The sequence below is a fragment of the Vulpes vulpes genome, chromosome 1, assembly GCF_048418805.1.
Source record: "Vulpes vulpes isolate BD-2025 chromosome 1, VulVul3, whole genome shotgun sequence".
NCBI lineage: Eukaryota > Metazoa > Chordata > Mammalia > Carnivora > Canidae > Vulpes > Vulpes vulpes.
The window spans coordinates 169,807,906-169,823,788 of record NC_132780.1 but is presented as its reverse complement, the minus strand read 5'-3'; the positions used below and the strand labels follow the sequence as shown (position 1 = coordinate 169,823,788).

Genomic DNA, 15,883 nt, shown 5'->3' with positions numbered 1-15,883 from the left:
AAAATGATACTAGGAAATAAAAGTTTTATACTACTAAATTTGAAAATCCAAAGAAAAAGTATAATAAACAAAGATATAAATGACCAACATTTACTCAAGAATAAGTAGTAGTCTAACAATCATAGGAGATACTAAAAAGAAAGTCAAAGATGTGTACCAAAAGTCACAAGACCAGACAGCTTTACAAGCAAATTATATTGAACCTTACAGAACAAATAATTTCTAGTTATTCAGTGCATCTGGAACAAAGAAAAAGAAAGCATGCCAGTTCATTCTATAAGACTAGAACAACTCTGATTCTTAAACTAGACAAGGCTTCTAATTCTGGAATCAGACTTGCATAACTTCTGATTTTGAAGGAAAGAAAACTATACACCAATTTGACATATAAACACATGCCTGTGTTCATACATGTTAAGAGAAAAAGCTACGGTCCAATTTTATCTATGAACATAAAGGTTTTTTAAATCTTCAATTGAATCCAGCAATGTTAAAAGCAATAATGCATCATGATAAAGTAGAATTTATCACAAGAATACAAGGATTGAAACATCAGAAAATAGGTTCATGAACTATGTGTCATCAAGAGCTCAAAGAAGAAAACCCAGGAGCACTGTGTGGCTCTGCCATCCAGCGTCCGCCTTCAGCTCAGGTCATAATCCCAAGGTCTTGGGATCAAGCCCCTCCCTCCTCCATGGGAAGCCTGGCTTCTCCCTCTCCTCTGCCTGTGTTCTCTCTCAATGAATGAATGAATGAATGAATGGGCAGCCTGGTGAGGCTCAGCAGTTTAGCACCACCTTCCGCCCAGGGCCCGATCCTGGAGACCTGGGACCAAGTCCCATGTTGGGCTCCCTGCATGGAGCCTGCTTCTCCCTCTGCATCTCTGTCTCTCATGAATATATAAATAAAATCTTTAAACTATGGGATCCCTGCGTAGCGCAGCGGTTTGGCGCCTGCCTTTGGCCCAGGGCGCGATCCTGGAGACCCAGGATCGAATCCCATATCAGGCTCCCGGTGCATGGAGCCTGCTTCTCCCTCCGCCTGTGTCTCTGCCTCTCTCTCTCTCTGTGACTATCATAAATAAATAAAAATTAAAAAAAAAAAATCTTTAAACTAACTTAAAAAAAAAAAAAAAAAAAAGGCGGCACCCCGGGTGGCTCAGCGGTTTATCGCCACCTTCAGCCCAGGGCCTGATCCTAGAGACCCAGGATCGAGTCCCAGGTCAGGCTCCTTGCATGGAGCCTGCTTCTCCCTCTGCCTCTCTCTCTCTCTCTCTCTCTCTCTCTCTGTGTGTGTGTGTGTGTCTCTCATGAATAAATAAATAAAATCTTAAAAAAAAAAAAAAAGAAAAGAAAAACCATATAATCGTATCATCAGATATCTAGAAAGAACCTGATAAAATTCAGCACCTTGGGAGAAACAAGAGGAATGAGCCTTCAATTTAAAAATAAAGAGATATTCCCTTAACTTGATAAGGGACCAGGGCCCCTGTTAAGAAAGCAGGAGATACCCTTATAATAACAACAACAATAACAATAAACGTCTCATCAATTATTAGGAAATAAAAGCTTTATCATTAGCTATAAAAGATTTTCCACCTTGAAAGTCTAAGATATTTAACTAAAATGTTACTAGAGAATTGAGTATGGTCTCCAAATGTAGTATTAACATACAAAAATCAATAGCTTTTCTATATACCATGAATAAAACGTATTAGAAATACGTAATGAAAAAAAAATACCAATCGTAATGGCAAAAAAGACCATAAACATCTTGTAATAACACTAACAACAAATCTGTCAAACTTAATGGAAAGATTTATATCATTTACTAGTGAACAAAAAAGTTTGAACAGTCTTTTTCTTTTTAAAGATTTTATTTATTTATTCATGAGACACACAGAGGCAGAGACAAAAGCAGACTCCCTGTGGGGAGCCTGATGCAGGACTTGATCCTAGGATCATGCCCTGGGTCAAAGGCAGATGCTTAACCACTGAGCCACCCAGGTGCCCCCCTGCTTGCTTTAGGTTTACAATAAATGCTACTCCACAAGGATTAGAAGTCCACAGAACTAGGTCGTAAAGAACAAATATGAAATAATATGGAATACCTAATTTCTCTTGTAATCAAATAAGCAAACACTGAAATAAACAGTAATAATATTTGTTTAAAAGTACACATAAGGGATCCCTGGGTGGCTCAGTGGTTTAGCGCCTGCCTTCAGCCCAGAGCATGATCCTGGAGTCGCAAGATCGAGTCCCGCATCAGGCTCCCTGCATGGAGCCTGCTTATTCCTCTGCCTATATCTGTCTCTGTCTCTCTCACTCTCTCATATGAATAAATAAATAAAATCTTAAGTACAGATAAAAGTCTGGCAGTATATTCAACAAAAAGTCAACAGTAGTTAGGTAATGGATTTATGTCCTCCTTTTATCTTCTCTTTTGTATTTTTTCAGGAGTTTTCAGTAAGCAGATAGGCAAGACTGAAACATAAGTAGTGTGCCAAAGGTCAGCCAGCTCAATGGGGAATAGAGCCAGCACTTCAAACTCAGGTAATCTGGTTCCAGAATCCACATTCTTAATGCAGAGTTTATTGGATTGCCCCAAAGCAGAACAAGGCCTACGGGGAAAAAGAAAAACCTGATTGGCCACCTAATGTGTCCAAACATAATGAAAACAGGTTATATTGAGGAAATTAGGGATTTTACTGACAATGGAAACATGAGAAAAGGAAAACATGATTTGGTCCAGAGAAGACAGAGTTGTATACCAATAAGGAAATAAGATGCCCCCCCGCTTTTCTTTTTTGCTCAGTTGTAAATCATGTCAATATGATGATCACAGTAATGTGAACACTAATGATCTGACAAAAAAAAAAATCACACTTGCAAGTCTATGAAGACATTGAGGAGAAGTTTGAATATGATGAGGAAGGAATGGCACATGTAGTGAAAATAAGGGGCCATAAAATAGCTAGATCCTAGCAGGAAGTTAAAAATCCTAATCCCTAAAATGTTAAAAAGCAGTATAAGCTATTCAACTTTCTCAACATCATTTATTGAAGAGACTGTCTTTTTTCCAGGGGATATTCTTTCCTCTCTTGTTGAAGAATAGTTGACCAAAGATAGAGTTGAGGGTCCATTTCTGAGTTCTCTATTCTCTTCTCTTGACCTATGTGTATTTTTGTGCCAGTACCATCCTTTCTTGAGGATCACAGCTTTGTATTACAGCTTGAAGTCAGGCATCATGATGCCCCCAGCTTTGGTTTTCTTTTTCAACAGTCCTCCGGCTATTCAGGGTCTCTTCTGGTTCCATACGTATCTTAGGATTATTTGTTCCAACTCTGTGAAGAAAGTCCACGGTATTTTGATAAAGATTGCATTGGATATGAAAATTGCTCTGGGTAACAACAGACATTTTCATATTTATTCTTCCTCCAATCCATGAGCATGGAATGTTTTCTCATCTCTTTGTGTCTTCCTCAATTTCTTTCATAGTGTTCTGCAGTTATCAGAGTACAGATTCTTTACCTCTCTGGTTAGGTTTATTCCTAGGTATGTTACAGTTTTGGGTGCAATTGTAAATAGAATCAATTCCTTCATTTCTCGTTCTTCAGTCTCATTGTTAGTATATAGATATGTACTTGCCTGCATCAAGATCCACTTCATGATGCCAGTCAAAACAAATTTAAAAAGCAAATACTCTTTCATGTATACATATACTGGGCAAAAACATTTTTAAAGTCTCCTACCACTCAAAAAGTACTTAAAACAATTTTCTTCTCCTCAGAACATATGGATTCATATACAATCAATGTATTTACTAAGGAAAGAAAAAAAAGAAAGAAAGAAAGGAAAAGCCCCCTCAATGCCATTATGACCTATTTTTGCCTGAAAGGGTCATCTGAATCCTGGAAATGAAACACTGTGAGGCTTTTAGTCTCCCCCCCACCCCCCCATTAGAACAACCACAGATGAAAGCTGTATTTACTTCATTATCACTGATGTCATGAATCAATTTCAATTAAATAAAACCAAAAAGCTCAAAAGGGATAAAAGCAAAGTGTCTCCACAAGATGCCTATACCTGATAATGTCACACTGACTCATTTTCTTTTTGAATGATAACTATTTTGTACATGTTTGACACTGTCTAGATTGCTCTTCTACAGATTTGTCTTTTCTAGATATACCTCTGCCATTTTTTTGAAAGTTTAATTGCATTTAAGTATTGAAATTAGAATATGGAAATATTTTCCTTCCAAATTTAGAAGATACAAGTTCTACATTTATTTTATATTCAAAATAAGTAGAAACAAAATTCAAGAAAATCACTGCATAAAAGAATGTATTACCGATTTTTACTTTCATCTTTGTAGTTCAAAAAGTTAATGGCTATACTGAAAGAAATCTTTTCTATATGTTGTAAACCAGACATATGGAGAGTCACCTCAGCACAGATGTTAAAGATACAGAACAGTACATGAACCAGGCACCAAAGGAGGCAATCAGAGAGGTTAAGAAGAGCTGTGACAAGACAATGCTATGCACTGTCACCCCCTCTCCTCAAAATGTAGGCAGAGACATTTCTCTGCTGCTTGGCCTCCAGCTCGGGACACAGGATTAGGTCCCTTAAAGAATGCATGAAGCACAGGCTCCCAAACCTCCCTATAACCTTACTGAATTGTGATATATACAGTTTTCAAAACTTTCAAAGAAGCAAATTAATCCTATGCCAATGAAGAAATCAATGCAGTACATATTCAGACAATGGAATATTACTCAGCCGTCAGAAAGGATGAATACCTACCATTTACATCAATGTGGATGGAACTGGACGGTATTACGCTGAATGAAATAAGCCAATCACCATATGGTTTCACTCACGTGGAATATAAGAAATAGTGAAAGGGACTATAAAGGAAAAGAGGGAAACTGAATGGGGAAAAAATAGAAAGGAAAACAAACCATGAGAGACTCATGACTGAGAAATGAACAAAGTGTTGCAGAAGGGGAGGAAGGTGGAGGGATGGGGTAACTGGGTAACAGGCACTAAGGAGGACACTTGATGGAACGAGCACTGGGTGTTATACTATATGTTGACAAATTGAATTTAAATTTTTTTTTATTTTTATTTTTTTAATCTTTTTTAAAATAAAATATTTTTTAAAAGACCTTGTTAAAAAAAAAAAAGCATGGCTACTGATGACGTATTTCCACTCAATTGCAAAGTACATCATTTTAATTTTGTGGGTAAATCTTTAAAATGGCATATTTCTTAGCATGAAACTAGGATGCTAGAGAAAGTTCTACTTATATCCTTCATTCAATAAAGTTTAAATGGGACCCCAAATTGGACAATATTAGAAAGAAGGCAGCCTCTGGGGTCAGAACATCTTGGTTTAAACCTATCATTTATTCCTCTGTGAGCAAGTTTCTTAAAACTCTCAACTTCAGTCTCAGGATAACACCACCCCATAGTGTGAAGATCAAATGGAACCACTGGTGCCACAGACACCCAATACCCTGGAAGCAGACAAACTGGGTTTGAAACCTAGCTCTGTGGCTTTGAACAAGTTGACTCACTTCCCTAATGCCCAGGGGTTCCTCATCTATAAAATGGTCATGGTGCCAGAATTCTTTTGATAAGGTTGTTATGTAGATTAAAATAGTCCTCCCATCTATGCAATATAGCACTCTGTTAGCACTCAAGTGTTCAAAAGACGCTTAAAGATAAGGCAGTTACACACATGGATTATCCAATTCAATCCTCTCAACAACTTTATGAAGTAAATTATATTATGCATAAACAGTTGGCCATGGCCTAGTTACAATGGTGCAATGGCACAATATGCCAGGGCATTACTTCTCCATCAACAAAATTCTATTAATGAACATTATTAGAAAATTCACTCTCCTGTTCCTCAAATATATTTAGGCTTTCTCATTCTCCCTTCCTATTCAACACCTCTCTCATACTTTCCTTTTGTTTCTCTAAATTATATTCTGCTAACTTCTTTGGCTTTATCGTTCAGCTAATTCTCCCTTGGTTTATAATTTCTGGTTAAACCAGAGGGAGTTTTTTCTTGATTATATTTTCTTTTTTTTCTGTGCCAGTTTAGTATACATCTAAAATAAATACACACATGGATACCAACCATTCATTTTAGGGTATCTAATCTACCATTCGATTATCATCAGACAAGGGAATCTTATCCTATCCTTACTTAACACCTCCCTCTTCTTCCCCCTGCCCCTAAAACTCATTTAGAAGCCAAGTAGTTGATACAGTCTAAGAAATTGCTAACCTATCTCCCACTGCTAAGTCAGGCCCTCACTATTTCTTAGGCAAGCTGGTAAAGCCTTCCAGCCCAGTCTAATGATCAGTCTTTTCCCCCACTAAGGTCTGGAGATAGTAAGAGACAGTTGTTAATCAGTTCCAGACTGTCCCTTGGATTCCAGTCCAATGTTCTTGTTTGTCCTGATCATCCCCTACTTCATGTCCATCTTTCCTGCCTGACAGTCAACCCTATAGATTTCAGCAGACAGCACCAAACACAGAAGAAACAATTTTCATAGACTAATCAGCTTCTATCATGATATATGTTATGGCTATATAGTCTTCATTAGATCTTCTGTGCAGCATCTCTGATCAAACCTTGACTGATAGGGCAGTATCTAGAGATCTGCTCATTCCTAAAGAGCTGCAATATAATCCATCAGATATATGTAACAGCTTATTCAAGCAACCCCAAATCCCCTAGTGATGGACAGATAGGTTGTTTCTAGTCCTTGCTCTTACAAATAGTGCTGCAATTAATATTTTTTTCAGACTTTTATCAGTCTATCTCTGAAATAGATTCTTAGAGATAGACTATGGGTCCAAAGGCTAAATAATCACTATTGCTCAGTTCTCTTTCCTCCTTCTTCTAGAAACCATACAAGCAACTGTGGCAGATACTGGTAGTCGTTAATAACCATCTCCCATTGTCACACAATAAAACTTAGTGGGGCACTAAACTAAAGACGACTTCTTTCAACCTCCCTTGTGACTGGGTGGTGGCACCGTGATGAAGTTCTGACCAATGGAATGTGCAGAGATTTAATATGTGCAATTTCCAAGTCATTCCTTTAAGAGAAGGAGAATTCTCTTCCCCTCCCCACCCCATACTTCCTCATGGCTGAAATGTTTCTGTGATGATGGGAGCAGAACAGTCCCCTGGGACCAGAAGCAAAAGTCACAAAGACTTTCAGATCAATCAGACAGAAGGATTCTGGTACCTTGATATTTATGGGAGAGAGAAATCAATTCCCATCTCTTAAAGTCGTATATGGATTTACTGTTAGCCTAAATAACATATCTAACTTTTTAGAATCCTCTACTTCACAGATTTATCTATGTTGAAGAGGTCATTCCATAAATAAAATATAAGTACTTAAATGCATAGATTTTATAAACATTGTATTATACTCAAAAGTTTTCTTCACTTATATATGAGTATGTTCTGTTTAATTAAGATTAGTTAGTAATTAACCTAAATGGGCTATTATGTAAAGATTACAACTCCCAATTATTTTTGCAAAGGATTGTCAGCCTAGTATTTAAAATACATGTGTGAACTCCTTTTAAAAAATTCAAAATGTGGGACCCCTGGGTGGCGCAGCGGTTTGGCGCCTGCCTTTGGCCCAGGGCGCGATCCTGGAGACCCGGGATCGAATCCCACGTCGGGCTCCCGGTGCATGGAGCCTGCTTCTTCCTCTGCCTGTGTGTCTGCCTCTCTCTCTCTGTGTGTGACTATCATAAATAAATAAAAATTTAAAAAAAAAATTAAAAAAAAAAAACTCAAAATGTGTGATGTCTGGGTGGCTCAGTGGTTGAGCATCTGCATTTGGCTCGGGATGTGATCCTGGGGTCCTGGGACTGAGTCCCATATCGGGCTGCCCAAGGGGAGCCTACTTCTCCCTCTGCCTATGTTTCTGCTTCTGTGTCTCTCATGAATATATAAATAAAATCTTTAAAAAACAAAACAAAAAAAGAACTCTAAATGTAAAGGTTCATATCTTTGGTCTACTCTATTCTATACTCCCCCAATGTATGCTGAAAATTCAAAAAAGGATCCAGAAATAAGCGTCAACCTATTAAATTATTATCTATGGATACTAAAAGTCTTCCCACTGCCACCACTTCTAAGTGGTCTTTGAGATAAATCTAAAGTATCTTTTTTCACTGCTATATGTGATTGTTAATACAGAAACGTCTTCTACAAAGCATTTTAGATTACGGACTCAAAAATGCATCCTGAATTCTATATAGGAAGCGAGAATAAAATAAGATAAATGGAAATAGGCAGCATTAGTCACTGCTTCAGAAGTGATATGAAGCACTGGTTCTCAAAATTTAGTTGGAGTCAAAGTCACCTGGAGGGCTGCTAAGAGACAGCTTGAGTCTCACACTCCGAGGTTCTAATTCAGCAAGTCATGAAACCAGGCCCAACAATTTGCATTTCCTTTTTTTTTTTTTTGTATATTTTTTTTTATTGGAGTTCGATTTGCCAACCTATAGCATAACACCCAGTGCTCATCCTGTCAAGTGCCCCCCTCAGTGCCCGTCACCCAGTAACCCCATCCCCCTGCCCATCTCCCCTTCTACCACCCCTTGTTCATTTCCCAGAGTTAGGATTCTCTCATGGTTTGTCACCCTCTCTGATTTTTCCCACTCATTTTCTCTCCTTTCCCCTATAATCCTTTTCACTATTTTTTTTTTTTATTCCCCATATCAGTGAAACCATATAATGTTTGTCCTTCTCCAATCAGAGAACAATTTGCACTTCTAATAAGCTCCCAGGAGGCTAATGCTGCTGGCTCAGGGATCAACGCTAGAAAAAAACATGGATATAAAAGGTTTTGGTGGCTAGCCCTTTTTTCCTAGACTACTTTCTTCTGCAGAGAAACTCTCGAGCTGTGAAAGAACCTCTGTTTTGTTCTTTACTGAGCCCCTAGAGGTCAAGAAAAAATTCAGAATTAAAGTCCTTGAAATGGTATATAATCCCTTGGGAAACTTCTGAAAACCTTTGAGCCCCATTCCTGATGAGTGTTTTCACAGTCTCTCCCAGTGCCAAGGCTACAACAAATTTCTCAAGCTCACTCTCTTAGGTGGAATCCTGTAACATTACACATTTCCCTTACCAATCATGATTTTGACATTTGCAACAAAATGGATATTGCTTTTCTAAGTTTCTTATTCACTCTCTATTTATTAAATATGTACTAAAAAAAATCTGCATTAGTTGATAAGCTTGCACAGTTGCTTGGTCTTACAAATATAATACCCAGAATATCTAAAGCAATTAGCAATCAAAGAGCTACTTGGTGTACACCATCCATGTCTTCCTATTCACCTCAAGACTTTAAATTCTTATGTTACTTTTAATTCCATTATGAGATATAGATCACAACAGAGTTCCTAAAAAATGAAAACATTCCAATTTAAAATATGTTTAACTTAAGAGCATTGGAATTCTGAAAAATTTCCAATGGAAGCATAAAATGGTATAACTGCGTTGAAAAATTCTTCAGTAGATTCTTACCAAGTTAAACGTGCATCTACTTTGTGATGCAACAATTCCATTCCTAGATGTTTATTACTCTAACGAAAAGAAACAGTATGTTCACAAAGCACCTGCTCAAGAATGTCCCTAACAGCCTTGTACAAAGTAGAAAAAAACTGAAAACAAGGATGGACATTTGTTCAACAAGAGAATGGATAAATCATGAGTATATTCATACAATAGAAATATTATTCAGCAATGAAAAGGACATAAACTGCTGATAACAAGCAACAACATGAATGAATCTCAAAAACATTAGGTTGAGCAAAGAAGGCAAATACAAAAGAATATATATGGTGTGATTTGTTTCTATGAAGCCCTAAAACATGTGCAACTGATCTATAGGGACAGAATCAAAGTGGCTAAGCTTAAGGTAGAGAAAAAGAGGAATTGCCAGGAAAGAGGCAGAAGGAGCTTCCTGAAGTGATGAAATTGCTCCAGATTTTGTTTTTCACATTTTTTCCCCTAGATGTGTAAGACTGTCAAAAAAAATCTATCAAATTGAACACTTAATATCTGTGTACTTTATTGTATGTAAATTATATAATAAAGAATGTTAAGCTTAACTATTCAAGAAAAAGAATGATTTACCAAAGCAATGTTCTTTATATTCAAAATAAAATGTACTTTAGACAGAATTGTTTGATATTTAAAATTTCCATTATAGGTGATAAATAAGCAGTCACAGATGAATGGTTCCAGATTTAAGATTCTGAGCTCATGGTAGGGTGACTGAACATCTCCATTTGCCTTAGACAGTCATTCCAGCATTGACCTGATGCCACAGCACTGATAGTGTACCCTTCACTACCAAATGTATCCTGATTCAGAGAAAGACCTATAGCTAGAAGGACATTTGATATTATTTGGTACAATGCACTCATTCACTTTTCCATTCAACCTACATTTATTAAGCATCTACTACGTAGCTAAACATAGTCCCTATATTCTTGCTACCATTTCACACTGCTCTTTTGTCTCCACAATCAGAACCTAAAACAGCTAGATTGTCTCTAAAGTTAACATAAAACAGTGAGAGACAAAGTAAATACAGAAGAAACCAATCAGAATCTTCTATAAACAAGGAAAATACAAATCAATATTAAATAAAAAGGTTATCATTTTTTTGAGCTATGCAAAACAAAATGCATAAAGATATCCACAAATATAAAATAAAGGAAACCTTTACCTGCTGCCCTGTAAAGTATTTTAGGTTCAAAAAATATACAAGGATTTCTATCCTCTATGCATGACAAAAGAAGTCCCTTGGCCTGGAAAGGGCTTCTGGGTACAACCACCTGCAAAACAGATTTTTTTTTTTTTTTAACAAAAATTTCAGTATAAACTGTAACCCAGTAAATTCATTTATAAGAAACGTTGGTATTTCAATAACTAATTGTTATTAGTTACAGAAATCATCTTTTTTAGCCTAATTACCATTATAAATTTTACATATTGCCCCAAAAATCCCCCCAAAATTCCATTTGTTAAATAAGTATTTATCAGATGTCCACCATATTCTGGTAACTAAGATACTGTTCCTCTCTTAAAAAGCTAAATTTGCATACACAAACTAAAAGGAATACATAAAAAGCAAAGTTGTCACTATCTTATGTCACTATCTTATTTTCCTATAGAAAAATCTTTTCCACTAATACTCTACTGCTACTTTCAAAGGGCATGTAATTATTAGTATTACACTAATACTCTACTGCTACTTTCAAAGGGCAAGTAATTATTCTCCAATTTTAATATACCAAAATCCCCTCCTTTCCCATGAAACATAGGGATCATCCACTGAGAGTTCTGATCTGGGCACTATAATGCTCAGTTATCGCAAAGCTAAAAGAAAAGTGTAGAGGCCACCTGGGTGACTCAGTGGTTTAGCACCACCTTCGGCCCAGGGTGTGATCCTGAAGACCAGGGATCAAGTCCCACATCAGGCTCCCTGAATGGAGCCTGCTTCTCCCTCTGCCTTTGTCTCTGTGTCTCTCATGAATAAATAAAATCTTTAAAAAAAAAAAAAGAAAAGAAAAGAAAAGAAAAGTGTGTAGATTCCTTGAAACAAATTACGCTTGGCTTTCAAAATTAATTTTATACTATTTTAAACTAAAGGATTCTTATTTAAAAAATAACACAAATCTCACAATTCTCTATAAAACAGACTGCTGAACACACTGCTTACTGTACTACACAATGTCTTTATGTTCCTTTAGTTTCTCTTCATCTGCTTTCCTCATGTATTTTCAGCATTTTGTACTATTTTCATTTGGGATTAAAAAGAGGGAAAGGGGCAAGTGGAGAAAAGTTAGGAGATTAAAAGAAAGAAAATCTGTTCTTAAAAACACTGGGTAAGGGGCGCTTGGGTGGCTCAGAAGGTTAAGCGTTTGCCTTCAGCTCAAGTGATGATCCCAGGGCCTGAGATGAGTCCCTTTTGGGGCTTTCTGCTCTGTGGGGAATCCGTTTCTCCCTCTCCCTCTGCCTGCCACTTCCCCTGCTTACTTTCATTCATTCTTTTTCTCTTTCTTTCTCTCAAAATAAATAAATAAAATCATTTAAAATGCTGGATAAGAACATTAACTTTAAATGTGAATCAATGTTCAATTTAAGCACAAAAATAAATGTAGCTTCAAATGTGGCTTCTGTTGGAACCTATCACTTCCGGCTTGCTTTGAAAAATTATGCAACCTCTACTCAACTAAAAAAAACTTTATGACTTTGCTCTGGTATAAAAAATAAAAATAAGACAGACATGTGTTTACAACCAATTCATGTTATCCAACACATATACAGCCCTGGGAAAGATAAAGGCACTTCTATTGTGATCCCTAGAAAGCTCTTCAGCAAAAAGAAATAGAAAAGATAATGTAAAAAATTAAGACACAAAATATGCAAAACAAGCCACATTTTTTTCTTTTTTAATCAAAAGACGAAGCTATTGTGGAACACTTAAAATTACTGGCTTTAAAGATATAAGGCTTTAAAAGAGAGATGCTTCAAAATTGTTTGATCAAGTATTACCTTACCTGGACTGGAAAACATCTGGATAACAAAGGCTTCTTTTAAACTGAAGCAAAAGTCCTAACCCTCTGACTTTGAGGTAAAATATGTACTAAACAGGTTTATTAAAATTAATCTAGAATCAGTTAAATGAGAAAGCTGGATTAGAAAGAAACATCTTTGAAATAGGGGTAAGTTAAACCAACTATGTTCTCTGTCTCATTCTCTGAAGTCTGTGAAATTAATGTCAGGGTTAAGCCAGTGCTACTTCAACAAGAATATTCTGTAAACCTGGGAACTGGAGAGCTGATCTAAAATAAATACTCTCTCTAAAAATAAACAATTAAGTTCACATAAATTCCATAAATCCTGTTTGCTTTCCTCTGGATAAGCCTATTAGTTAACAGAATGAACCAAAATGGAAATATCCAACACAGATCAAATAAAGTACATAAATGAGGATACCTTGATTCCTGGGCAGTGAGCAAAAAAAGCTTCAGGACTCTGAGAATGATAAAGAGCCCCGTGGCCCACACAGCCCCAAGGGGCCCGGATGGTGAGGCTTCCACAATTAAAAAGATCTCCAGAGCGATAGCGATACTTGGCAGCTTCATTAACAATCTGGGAGGGGGGAGAGGGGGGAGGAAGGACAGGTCACAAGGAGTTCTTTATTTCCATCCATTTCCTTAACCATTTATTAGATCTTTAAATACATGCCCATAACAAAGTAACTCATAATGCATTAGCTCAAAGATGACAAAAAAAAAATCTCCATGATAAGAGGTGGGACAATAGAGGCAAAATGTCAACACCTCATGGACTTAAACTAAGAAATGTTCAGTTATAGGGGCACCTGGGTGGCTCAGTATGTTAGTCTAAGTGTCTGCCTTTGGCTCAGGTCATGATCCCAGCATCCTGAGATGTGCCCTACATCAGGCTCCCCGCACAGTGGGAAACCTGCTTCTCCCTCTCCCTCTGCCCCTCCTCCCCCTGCTTGTGCTCGCTCACTCTCTCTCAAATAAATTAAATCTTAAAAAAAAAAAAGAAAAGAAAAAAAAGAAGAAAGAAATGTTTAACTATAGTAAAATGAAACCTTCTTACCTGATCAAAAGCAGGGAAAATATAATCTGCAAACTGAATTTCTGCAATGGCGGTAGCCCCAGTGACTGCAATCCCAATTCCAAACCCAACGATTCCTTGTTCACACAACGGTGTGTTGAAAACTCTATCTTTTCCTAAAAGAAGGTTAAGATAATCTTAATATGACAAATGAGAGTGTGGTAATAACACACAACACAACCGAAAATTCAGGGAATTAATGGTGATGAAGAAAAAAGCATAGAAGAGGTGAAGGGAATAGAAGAAAACTAGCATGATGGCTGGTTTAAATGCAAACAAAACAATTATGTTAACTAGAAGTAGTCAGTGTTTCAACTGAAAGAAAGGTTGTCATTCTAGGATAAAAAAAAGCAAAACCCAACTATTTAAAAGAAAACACTGAGACAAGAAAGATAACGAACAATGAAAACCCTAGCCAAAACAAGCACAGGATTAGCAAAGTAGACTTTAGAGGAAAAGGCATTACCCGAGATAAAGAGAAAATTCATAGTTTTAAATTCATAGTTTCAAAATTCATAGTTTTAAATTCATAGTTTTAAAATTCATAGTTTTAAATTCATAGTTTAAATTCATAGTTTCATAGTTTTGCAAATCAAAGGAGGACATAAGTCTAAATTTACACTCATGAACAACACAGGCTCTAAATAAATAGGAAAAATTAACAGAATTAAAAGGATAAATGAATATATTCCCAATATGGTAGAAGATATTAATATACCAATCTCAGTAACAGAAAAAAGCATACCAAGATACAAAGGTAGTAGAGAAGATTGGAATATGATTAGCAAATACAACCTAGCTGACACACGCAGGACACTGCACCCAACAGCCAAGAACACAAACCCTTTTCAAGTAAGCAGAACACTGCCACTCACTGACTACAGACTGGGCTATACATCCAATGTCCACATATTTTGACAGATTAAAATCGTAACAGGGTGTATTCCCTGACCATGATGGAATTAAGCTAGAAGTCACTAACAGAGAATTAGAAAATCCTATCTTAAAAAAAAAAAAAGAAAGAAAAAGAAAATCTTATCTTAGAAAAAAAAATTTAAATATGTCTAAGTATCCACGGCTCAAAGAAGAAATTATAAGGAAATTATAAAGTATTCCGAACTGAATGACAATGAAAACTATGTATCAACTTACTGAGGTTTACAAATTTACTGATGAACAGCTTTTTTTCAGACTAACCTCCCCACATATATTAACTCTGGACAAAATAGAACAAAGAACTACTTAATTAAAGGCACTGGAGAGCCAAAAAGCACACCTAAATCCAAGAGGGCTTGACCCTTGAAAGGAAGAACAGTGGTTAAGTAGAACATTTTCAGAGCTTGTCCCCTGAGGGGACTCTCCAATCTCTGAGACAAGGACTACTAAGATTCAGACAGGACAGATTCAGTCTTTATTAGCTCCGGTATGAGAGAATGGGGTTCAGAGCTGCCAGTGGCTGGGTATGGAGAGAGCAAATCCCTAAAAGAAGAACATTACCGGGGATCCCTGGGTAGCTCAGCTGTTTAGCGCCTGCCTTTGGCCCAGCACGCAATCCTGGAGTCCCAGGATCAAGTCCCACGTCGGGCTCCCGGCATGGAGCCTGCTTCTCCCTCTGCCTGTGTCTCTGTCTCTGTCTCTCTCTCTCTCTCTCTCTCTCTCTCTCATGAATAAATAAAATCTTGTAAAAAATACTAATGATAATGCATAGAGATTATAGTCCTAGAGACAGGAGTCTCCCTTAGTTAAAAAAATGTCTTAGTGATTTACAAGAAAAAGCATTCTTAACAACCTAACTTCCAGAAGGAAACTCCCATCTATCTTAATAATAATGCTTTACTAGAGGAAAAACCACCTTAATTTGGCAATGGCAAGATCTCTGATATCTTGTAGGTCCTCTTTGGCATACAAACATTCTTTTGAAAACCTCCCTTTCCCTTACCTCCCCTAACTCCCAAGTATATAATCAGCCACCCCTCACAACCCCAGGGCAGCAGCTCTTCCTGCCCATAGATCCTGTCCCTGTGTTTAATAAAACCACCATTTTGCACCAAAGAGATCTCAAGAATTCTTTCTTGGTGGTCAGCCCCAGACATCACCCCACCAAACCTCACCTATATTCCAAACTACATCGGGGCACCCCAAAGTCTGTGCATATACT

General features: G+C 37.0%; 1 protein-coding gene across 5 annotated transcripts in view; it reads right to left on the bottom strand.

Annotated features, from left to right (window-relative positions):
* The window catches only part of BCKDHB (branched chain keto acid dehydrogenase E1 subunit beta), a 211,025-nt gene that overhangs the window by 153,063 nt on the left and 42,079 nt on the right, over positions 1–15,883 (bottom strand). For all 5 annotated transcript variants that reach the window (XR_011996924.1, XR_011996925.1, XR_011996928.1 and 2 more), the window contains exons 4-6: positions 13,708–13,841; positions 13,072–13,227; positions 10,796–10,904 (exon numbers count right to left, since the gene is read on the bottom strand). Coding sequence is in view for 2 of the 5 variants with exons in the window: in XM_026007404.2 (XP_025863189.1) it covers positions 10,796–10,904; positions 13,072–13,227; positions 13,708–13,841 (399 nt within the window). In the remaining 3 variants the exon portion in view is untranslated. The remainder of the gene's footprint in view (positions 1–10,795; positions 10,905–13,071; positions 13,228–13,707; positions 13,842–15,883) is intronic.